The sequence below is a fragment of the Rosa rugosa genome, chromosome 1, assembly GCF_958449725.1.
Source record: "Rosa rugosa chromosome 1, drRosRugo1.1, whole genome shotgun sequence".
Taxonomy (NCBI): domain Eukaryota; kingdom Viridiplantae; phylum Streptophyta; class Magnoliopsida; order Rosales; family Rosaceae; genus Rosa; species Rosa rugosa.
Window position 1 is genome coordinate 54,019,760 of NC_084820.1, and position 11,560 is coordinate 54,031,319.

The following is an 11,560-nucleotide window of genomic DNA, read 5'->3' on the forward strand; positions in this document are numbered from 1 at the left end:
GGAGCTTTGGATCACTGTTCGGGCTCTTCCTCCTACGCTACGCAACAAGCTTTCTCTCTCTATGATTGGTTCTGCCATTGGTAGGGTTTTGAGGCTTGATACGGTGGCCTTAAAGCGGAAGGACGAGGAACAGAGGATCAGGTTAGTTATTGACACCAGGAGAAGATTTAGGGTTTTCCGAAGCTTTTCTTTTTCTGCCTCTGTTGAAGTTGATGTCACCATTCAATATGAGAAGGTCCGTGGACTTTGTCGAGATTGTGGGTTGTTTGATCATCCAACAGAGGGGTGTGATTGTTTGTTTATCAAGGAGGAGGAAGCATTCAAATCTGTTGCAGTTGTGAATGCTAAGGCGGGTTTGACTCTCTTCAACTCTGCAGGGCCTTCTAGGGTTCCATCTGGTGTTACCCAAGTGAATGCAAGACGTGGTACAGACGTCAGGGCTGTGATCCAGGGTCCACAGGGGCAAAAAAGCTTCCTATCTCTGGAGGTGGCTGAGTGTGCGGCACATCACCGTGGTCAGGCGGTCTTCTTCTTGGAACATCTCAACTCCGGGCTTAAGGCTGCGGGTCTGCTGCAAACGTTGGTGAAACCGGGACTATCGGTGGAACCAAAACGTAGCTTGGTTAGTAGTATGCTGCATGGATCACCTGGGGATCGATTCATACAAGCCTGCAAACGAGGAAGTTTTCAACTGCTGGCTTTTGAGACTATCAAGACACAGGAAACTTCTACCATTATTTGTGGCCAGAAGCGAGGTGCTGATCTTTCTCTTGTACGACCTGGTAAGAAAATACTAGCCCTACCTGCTCCTGCTATGGCAGGTATTAAGGATCTGTCTCTGGCCTTACCTCAGAAGGATGATCGCTTGATCATCTCGCCACAAAAGAAGAAAGTAGGTCGCCCCAAGGGATCAAAAAATAAGACTAAGGTGCCTATTGCGAAGGATACTCGAGTCAAAGTGAAAGGACGGGAGAGATTCTTAAAGCTTCTAGAAGAGGAGGAGGTGAGTGACTCCTCTCCGGTGAATGCAAAAACTACTCAAGCTGATGAAGTGAGGTCTTTAGCTGGGGAGAATGTTCCAATTGAAGAGGTGATGTCTTCAAGCGTTGAGAAGAAGAAGCTTGAGGGTGAGCAGGTTTCAATGGAGGCGGTGGAGGTGTTTTCCGCTGTTGGAGAAGGCCAACTTCCAGTTGAGGAGGTGATTACCTCAACGGTGGAAAGTGCGGCGACTTTATCTTCTGCATGAGTGGAAGGAATCGACAAACAACAAGTGGCTTAGTAGGTAGTTTTATTTAAATTCGGAGTTTGTTTTAGTGCTTCATGTTTAAAAGGTGGGTGTGCTTAGAGGTACACTTCTTTTCGGTGTGCTTGTGTGGTGTACTCTGTGTAATGGCTTTTTCTGACGGCCCTATGAGCAGACCATTATTGTACTGTTTGCTGAAATGCTTAATGAGATTGACCTCTTCAACTCAAAAAAAAAAAAAAAAAAAAAAATCATCTAGTCATATAGAAACAACAGCATCATTTTTGTACAAATCTTTCTACAGTAAAAAATAATGTACCTTTAGTGGCATAATATTGGTCAATGCTGGTCACTTGTAAAACTGCAAAACCAATTTACGGATGTACGTTTTTTTTAGGTTTTTTGTTTTTGTTTTTTGTCATCGGTTAAAAGAGGAAATGATTGATGCAACACAACCTGCAGGTACTACCACCTGCCGACTAATATGCACCAGTGACTCTTTTTTGTCTTGGTGAATAAAAAAACTAAACCACACTTTTCTTGTTATATATATTTTCTGACTGGCGGGCCAAAATGATTGAATGAGAGTGAAATGGTAAAAACCCAGAAAAAAGAAATGAGCAAATTCAATATATTTTTCCCATATCAATTAGTTCTAACGTTATTTTAGATAGAGAAGTTTTATATACACACCCACAATTACTTAATACACATCCCCTATATTTTTTTGTCATCAAAATTCTATCTATACTCCTTCTCATTAATAAATAATAAAAATAAAAATAAAGAATAATCCACAAAAATAAAATATGAATTAAATGCTTTATATATCAATATATTAATCAAATATTTTCTGATAGGTTAAATTTTCTCCTCGTCTGTCTCTCTCTGTCTCTCTCTTTCTGTCTCTGTCTCTCTATCTTTGTCTCTGTCTCTCCCTCTCTGTTTCTCTCTGTCTCTCCCTCTCTGTCTCTCTTTCTGTCTCTCTCTCTCTCTATTATTTGATGATGTGGTCTTAATTCGCTGTACATCGTTTCGTCGAGGTTCATAAAAAAAAAAAATAATAAAAATTTCTTCTCGTCTTCATGATTCATCAACCTCTGTTCAAGATCATACGTGAATGTCAATAGCAGATAAAATAATTGTAGTCCACATGAAGAATTAGCAAGCAACCAAATTGGTTGAAACATAATGAAAGAGGTTAAAAAAACCATCAAATATATCTTGGATACATGAATATATCATCATCAATCACTTCATTTGGAAAATAACCACCATAGCTCATTATTTACCAATTTTAATATTGACCATGACTATATGTTACATGAAGATATTGACATACATTGATTTTTTTTAAATCTTAGAAACATCAAGTTTTTCAACTTGAAGAACAATAAATATAAGAAAGTTAAGTTATTCAATAATCTAATGATATACCAATCTCATTTCTCCTCATTGATATGAGAAAGAATAAAGGTAATTAGTAATTACTATATTGATATGTGCCGGAATTAATTTCACAATAAATGAAAAAATTATAGTACAAAAATGTATTAAATAAAAATTTATGTTACTTAGCTGACGTAATTAAATTTTTTTTTTCCATTTATTTATTTAATGAGGAGGGGCATAGATGGAAGTTTAATGAAAAAATGAGATAAAAAAATATATAGGATGTGCATTAAATAATTGTGGGGGTGTATTTAAAATCACAAAATCAAAATTATAAATTTGAGAGGGGAATAATAATAGCAAGCTTTAAATATCTCAAAGTTTCATGAAGTTCAAGCTTGTCCTGTAAATGGCAAAGAGCGCATTTGAAACAGTGATTGAGCATTTGAAACAGTGATTGATGAGATGAGCTCAAAGTGGCAACATAAGCAAAAATATTTATTGTGTCGAAGTATTGAGTACTAAAAAGTGCATGTATGTTCCATTATTTCCTGAATGCATTGAGTATCTAGGTCGACAAGAACTGGCCCCCCATCACAGTCGTATACAAGTGCTGCATGCACGTTCTGTTCGTGACAATGAACATGCCAGTGGACGAACCTCAGAACTCCATCAGTAATTCGATCGGTATTATTCTCTAACTTGACAAAAAGCCAGTTTTGCTGAGGGCTGACTGGCTGAGGCACAACCTATCATTCGATCACAAAAAAAGGAACTAATAATAAAGCTAAACTGGTGATCCACCAAGTTTGGACACTTCGATCGATCAGTCGTACATTTCTCTTTACTGATCGGAGTGGTACCAGCAGCTACTAGCCGCCTCTAAAGAAGACAAAGAAGTTGGTCGCTCAGATTCACGTTCATATAATGGAGGGTAGGAGTTAATTAAAAAACTCCAACTCTATATATTCCACCTTAATTAATTAGAATCCACCTTGTCCATCTCTTCTTCTTCTTCTTCACTCTCTTTATTTCAAGATTGGTCGTTAGCTTGCAACTGATCGCTTAATTAATATTTACTAGTCACATCAAATGATTGGATAATCATATCATTGAAGGAGAAACGATCTTTGATCATTTAGGTTTCTGGTTTTCTTTTTCTTTGAAGGCCGGACTGGTCATTAATATTTCAAACATTCATATGAGAATTTGATCTTCCATGTTTCCAGTTGGAGGGGTTTGTATTGTGTATAAGATTGAGAAGCCATCGAACAAACTAAAATATTTATATGTATGGAATATGAAAATTAAAATTATAGCAAGCATGTGAAGGTCATCTTGATTGATTCAAGTTGGGATTGTGTTATAATTTTAATCTCGATGAAAGGAACATATAGGAAGAGGTCATGTTGAGAAGAAGATAATTGCGAGATAGATAGAGAAGAAGATGAGAGGCTGAGGGAAAAAATAAATAGTTGTGGGAGACGAATAACATTATTTTATTTTTTTATTTTTTGACAAAGTAATTTTGTATTCTTTTTTGTTTTTTTTTTTTGTGACAATTGCAGAGACGAAAACGTCCCTCACATACTAACCAAATTAACGGAGAAATTGGATGGAAAGTCTAAAATTTAACTATAGGGTGTAAATTGGCAATATTTAGAAAAGTGAGGGTGTAAATAATCAAAATTAAAATGTCAGAGGATAAATCGGCAGTTATGAGAAAAATTATGGGGTAATTTGACTATTTTACATTATTAAAACTACCATGTGGGTTAAGTAGTTGCGATTCTCTAGAACTAATCGTAAGTACTGCGTTAATTATGCTTTATAATATTGGCATCATCCATCATCTCCTACCTAAAAGTTTGAATCATATTACATATATATTATAAATTTCATCATGTGTTATGTATATAGATTTAGATTATGGATAGTAGACTGGGAATTATAAGCTAGGCAATCTACATAAAGGATTAATAATTGGAAGCTGGAATAAGAGTGAAGCTAGCACAATGTAATAAGAGTGAACAGCAAAGTGATACACATTGGAAGAGGTGGAGCCATTATGGATACCTACCCTTTTCATTACAATAGCGGCTTAGCTACTAGGAAAGTGGGGAGATAACTTTGAGGATCAGTGGATCCATAGTACAAAAAGTTGGATCTTTTTTTTTTTTTTTGGAAAGCTGGATATGCAAGAATGGAATGCTTCTATATTTGCTGAAGCATCCGAATTTCAAAAAGTCTTAGACACGTGACATTCTTCAAAATTTCAAAATTACATATCAATCGAAATGGAATTTTGAGATTTTGGTATTTCATCCGGAATTTTGGATTTCACTCAATAATAGACGTAACCTCTAATCACACCTCTAGTCACGGAGTCACCCATACAAGGTGTAAAATTGCTACCCTCCGGTCATAGAATCTTCACTCTTCCACTGGAGGAGCATCCATATATATACTTGTAGGCCGTCACCATCCCCCTATCTATGTCAACGTCATAATCGTCATCACCACTACCACCCTACCCGGACTACCATTGATCATCGATCACCTCTTTCTACCTTGATTAAAAGTTTAATGTAATTTTTTTTTTTTTTTTTAAAGGGGTTTGGAACCCAGCCTAGCTGGGAGGCTCAGCCCCACGCCCGGTTTCAGGGGCGGAGCCACTAAGAGTCCTAATGGGTCCCGTGCCCCAGTCAACTCTTTAATCTATATATATTATATTAATTAAACATATATACTTCGCACTCAACATGCCGACTAATTATCTTGTCAAAAAACATGCAGACTAATTAATATACTATTACACTCATACTTTGCTTCGTCCCGTTCATTAATACTAAGGGCTTCCATTCTTTAAAAAAAAAATAACTAGGGGTTTCTAGTGCTCACTAAGTTGTGCAATTGTCTAATGATGTTAAAATATAATATAATATTGGTAATTTATGTCTATATAATAGGGGTCCTTTTTTTCTGTATTATCGATCGTAGCGGTTTTTTTTTGCACTGCACCTATTGAGAAAGATGTCTTTACTAGTACAGAAGATGAGACTAATATGGACGATTTCCAAATATGAAATCTCGTCAAGGACATTTAGTTATGTAATTGATATAAACTTTATTTTAAAAAGTTTATGTTTTTTTTTTTTTTTTGAGAAGAAAGTTTATGTTTTGATATTATTATTAGTGTTCTTTTTGTGCCCCAGTACGTTCAAAATCCTAGCTCCGCCACTGCCCGGTTTCATTTATTATATTACTAGTAAAATTTTGCATCGGGGGGGGGGGGGGGGGGGACATAAAACCTGAACCCCGAGCTACATTAGATACGTTACAATAATCCTCGTAGAGAACGTCCTGAATAATAGCAGAAGTCTCCCCAAACCAAACATCATCAATCACGCCAACACTAGCAAGGTGTGCTAATCTATCAGCTACACCATTTGATTTTCTATAGATGTGACGAATGTTGACTAACTGAAAAGCAGACATATATGCTCTACAATCATCCAACACACGTCCCACCAACGACATATCTTCCTCACCTCTTTTTAGGGCAGCAACCAAAAGGATAGAATCGCTTTCAATATCTACTTCTGTCCAACCTTGATGGATACCAAGTAAGAGGCCTGCTCTACATGCTTCAATCTCCATATTTAATGCTGAGAGAGCATGCACAACATGCCTAGCTAAATATAATTTTGGATGTCCGGTGTTGTTTTTAGGTTATACCGGTGTTAGTCTATCCAAACGCCGGTTTCACAACCCAATATATATGTAAAATTAATAACACTTTAACAACTTAACATGCATGTGTTATAAGTTCAACAGTCACTTTCCAGTTTCCACCACGGGATACATATGTGGGTGTGATCCTTTGCACAATGAAAGGGCAGAAGATCTCCTCATTTATGATTGTAAACTACCAATTGATCGATGTGCTTCCCAGTTCATCGACACAGACAGCACCTCTGGAGTAGTGCAGCTATAGCTATGCCATATATTGTTCCGTACACTTTGGAAGATTTGACTACAAGAGTTTTAATTGAGACTTTTGTTTCTTTTTGTTCAACTAACTTTCAAGACCTGTGTGAGAAAGTTAGCTAGTTAGGATTAATGAGGAAGCAAGTTATAATTAAGCAGCCAGCTCCGAATGAGACACACTACTACATTTTCCTTTTTTCAAGGGCAGGTGGTGAATTGATTTATTCAATCGTTAACAAGCAAATATGTACTATAATTATTTTATTTTTAGCCTTTTCTGGTATAGGAAAATGAAATGTCCATGGAGATATATATATATATATATATATATATATATATATATCAATTTCGTCATCATAACTGTGTAAGCAAGTTCAAATAATTAATTATTTTTTGGTGAATTAAGCAAGCACATATAGTTAATTAATCAATGTCCAAGCAATGAACCATGATATTATATAATAACTATTACATGATTACTGGAATTAACTGAAAAGTGTTAGGCACAATTCACATGCAAACCTAAACTACCTCAGTGGCAATTCTTTTACTTATTTTTCTTTGAGAATAAAAGTAATGATAGGGAATCAGTAGCCCCTCAATGATTTATTCTAGGCCCTCCTTTCCTAGGCGTGGCAATATATATATAGTCTCCCATTCTCCCTATCTGCCCAGAAAACCAAACTGCAGAGAGAGAGAGAAAGACAGAATTCTGGAGTTTTGGAGTTCCTCTGTCCATCATAGCTAGATAGATGGGGAGGAGTCCTTGTTGTGCAAAAGAGGGGTTAAATAGAGGAGCATGGACAGCTATGGAGGACAGAATTCTTAGAGAGTATATAACAACTCATGGTGAAGGCAAATGGAGAAACCTTCCCAAAAGAGCAGGTGAGCAAGCATATACGATTGTGGCAAAACTCTTTTCTTCCATCTAAATATACATAAATCAGAAGAAAACGAGCCTTTACCCCTACACCGAAGATTCTGAGTTCGCTGTCTGTGGATTTTGCAGGGCTTAAGAGATGTGGAAAGAGTTGCAGATTACGATGGTTGAACTATCTAAGACCTGATATCAAGAGAGGAAACATCACTCGGGATGAAGAAGAGCTCATTATCCGGCTTCATAAGCTCTTGGGAAACAGGTTAGTTTACTTTTATCTTTTGGCCTTGTATTAATCAACAAAAATAATTATCTATACATCATTTAATAAGTGATGCTATTTTGGGAGTTGTTGTCACTGGTCCTTCTATATTCTTTAAGGTGCAAAACAACAAACTGAGAGCAAGAGTAGTTGTTGTAACCTTGATGAATTTATAATCGTGATAGGAGAAAATTACGTTTATAAGTTTCGTGTTCAAATCACTTAATTAATAGTGATGAGTGACAGAACAGTCCAACACACTATATGTCGTACTTTTGTAAACTCTTTTATCACTGACATTATAGTATACGTGACATGAACAGTTCACATAAAATTTTCTTTTCTTACCAAGAGGAATTTTTTTTTTTTTCAAACACTAGATCGAGGTTAAGAGCATCTCATATCTATGATTTTATTATAAACTGTATTCTTAACTGGTGCAGATGGTCTTTGATAGCGGGAAGGCTTCCTGGCCGAACAGACAATGAAATCAAGAATTACTGGAACACAAATATTGGGAAGAAAGTTCAAGATCACTCATCCACTAATTCTGAAGCCAATAGTACTCACCGCAAACCACCAAATCATCAAACCCAGCAAAAGAACACAAACGTCGTCCGTACCAAGGCATCAAGGTGCACCAAAGTGTTCATTCCCCACCTGTCACAAATGGATGAAGAGACTAATCCTACTGTTCAACAAGTTGCTGCTCCTTTCTTGAACCATGACTATTATGACCAGGTCAACAATAATGATGATCCACCGCTGAGGATGATGGGGACTGGTACTGATCACCAACCAGCTGATGATTTGCCCCCATTCCTTAATTTGGAGATTGATGATGAAACCAGTAATTCTTGCGGGTTTATGGTAGATTTTAAGATGGACGAGAGCTTTCTTTCGGAGTTTCTCAACGTCGATTTTTCTCAGCTCTACAGTAGTACTAGTACTGCAAATGGAGGAGATGGTGTTAAAGCTGCTATTAGTACCAGTTGTGGTGACGATAATCATCATAAGCTGCATGGCCCAGATTTCCAATCATCCATGGCTCCTATCCTCGACTCTGAATTGGACTGGCTCTCATAATCGAGTAGATATACTCGCAGCTAATTAGTATATCTATATATGTATATATATATATATATATATATATATATATATATATATATATATCAGCTAGAAATTAGTTTCTTCCACATAACCTTATCAGTCGCGAAATGCAATGTTAACTAGAATGGACATCCGCATTGCACACATTACAAAAATAATGCATGCATGTCGATTGATCAGTGTCAATTTGACATGTCGATCCGCACTTCGTTTTCTATATATGATGCAATAAAGGTACTCAATGTGATCGATCAAGGGATGAATTTTTTTTTTTTTTTTTTGGTCGATCTGAAATCAAGGGATGAAATTATTTGAATAAAAAGTCTACTTGAGTAGATGATCGATTGATCGGAGAATATTTTATATATGTCCAGAATAATCCCTCAGAATTTAATCAGTGTACATAAGTCTGGGTTGTTGTTGTCATGACATGTCGATATGCACTCCATTTTGACAATGATCAGTCGACCAGTGTCATTTTGACATGTCAATCTGCACTTTATTTTCTGAATGTGATTGTTATGGCAATAAAATCTCAGTTTATGAATAGGCTACTCTGTGGGGTAAAGCTATGGTATGTTAATATTTCTCATACATGTATTATTTTATGTAATATTTACCACTTTGAGAACTCATGTGGTAACTCGAAAAAAAGTCTTCATCAAGGTAAATAGAGTTCTTGTTAAAATAAAGTAGGTTCTCATTTGAGTAATTAAATCCTAAAAGTGGTAATTACAGTAGGTTCTCATAAGTCCTAAAAGTGGTAATTGTAATTTCCCACTCTTATGTATCTTATTGTAGTTGGTGTGATATCTTCTTTGACCTCTTTTTCATATGACATTGATATGCATTTTGTAAGTTGCATAAACCAACACTTTTCATATATATATATATGGGATCCTGTTTGGCCTCGTGGAACCTGTTTGTACCCACATTTGCATGTTCACTCAGACATAGCTAATGTGCATGGTTATTGAATGACTTCTAATTACAATGAGCCGCTCAACAAGTAATTGAACAACCCAAAAGTCCTTGTCTCCAAGGCATCGAACCCTCAGCCGAGATTGTTCCTTCCTCGGCTTTCAGTCGCTCGACGAAGTCAGAACACGCGCACTTCATCTACTACATCTACAATTGCACACTTGGCCTTCTGGCCGTGTGCTGGCATGCCCCGCAAACTATTCATCGAGAAGGACATTTGTTCCTTGATCTCTCGGCTATCTTGGCCGAGGTGATTTTTAGAGGCAACAAAACCTATTTTTTGATTATATATCGAAAATTTGATCTTTAAATTTTAGATGCTAGACTCCAAACACACCTTATGGGTGTGGATAATTACGTGGGAAGTTATTACACAGAATGTGGAGAATTGCTGCACATATTTTATTTTTGATATATTTTTGTTAAATTTCTTTTATTTTTCTTTTATTTGTGAATTGACCATTTTGTCTTTCTCAAATATTTCATTTCAAATGTTTTTTAATTTTTGAGGGATATTTTGGTAAAAATTTTCTGTTTTGGCTGACAAACTCTCTTCTCTTAATAATAGTATAGATACTTATTCAAAAAATAATAATAATAATAATAGTATAGATACATGAGTAGATCATTTCTATAAATTTTGAGTCAAATTAATAATTGTTAAGATATTCATAATTGTGATAAACTATTATGAACACGAACGGTTCATGTTGGTCAGATTTGATATAGTTCCTTACCTTAACGATTATCAAGTTGGATGAAAATTTGCATAAATAATCTATTCATAAATACCTAAAAACTGAATGGCCGAAATGACAACATGTGCTCAAGAAGTGAGTCTCACAAGCAATATATATATATATACTAGACTCCAAACACACCCTATGGGTGTGGATAATTACGTGGAAAGTTATTCCACAGAATGTGGAGAAAACTACTGCACATATTTTGTTTTTGATTTTTTTTTGTTAAATTTCTTTTGTTTTTCTTTTATTTGTGAATTGACCAGTTTATCTTTATCAAATATTTCAGTTCAAATGTTTTTTAATATCTGAGGGATATTTTGGTAAATTTTTTCTGTTTTGGCTGACAAACTCTCTTCTCTTAATAATAGTATAGATCCTTTCAAAAAAAAATAATAATAATAGTATATATATATATATATATATATATATATATATATATATATATATATATCTTCACCATTATTTAGAAAATATCTTTTACATGTTGGGAAGCCATCGAGCTCAAAAGTCTTCTAATGGTTGTCAATCAAAACAAAAGTCTTCTAATTAACTATTTAGTCTTTTGGTTTATCTTAGAAAACATTGCACCATAATTTTAGACATTATGTCAAGCTTGGGAGCATCCCTCGAATAACGTCATGACAGTGTTTACAGGTAGTTCAAATGGTGGAGTCTTGACAAGTTCTTTTAAGGACCTTCATTTAAATTAGTAATTTAGTATGCCTAGAATTATTTTCGATCTCTTTTTAATACTCTCCCAGGTTTAGATGATACTCTTTTGATGTTTTAACTATACAATTATTTAAAAGGAAATTTTATCCCCACATACTCATTTACTAGATACACAATATAATTTGGGGAGTGAAATTTGCACTCCCCAAATTACAAACCACACACCCTTTACATTTTTATAATATTTTTCAAGGTTCTTGTTTTTAAATTCTCAAATTTACCCTCCA

At 35.4% G+C, this 11,560-nt stretch overlaps 1 protein-coding gene across 1 annotated transcript; it reads left to right on the top strand.

Moving 5' to 3' along the window:
- The first annotated feature begins 7,274 nt into the window (after positions 1 to 7,274).
- On the top strand, positions 7,275 to 9,129 carry LOC133725478 (transcription factor MYB1-like). Its single transcript, XM_062152761.1, has 3 exons — positions 7,275 to 7,510; positions 7,635 to 7,764; positions 8,208 to 9,129. The coding sequence occupies exons 1-3, from the start codon at positions 7,378 to 7,380 to the stop codon at positions 8,848 to 8,850; spliced, it is 906 nt and encodes a 301-aa protein (XP_062008745.1). The 5' UTR covers positions 7,275 to 7,377; the 3' UTR covers positions 8,851 to 9,129.
- Positions 9,130 to 11,560: the final 2,431 nt, after the last annotated feature.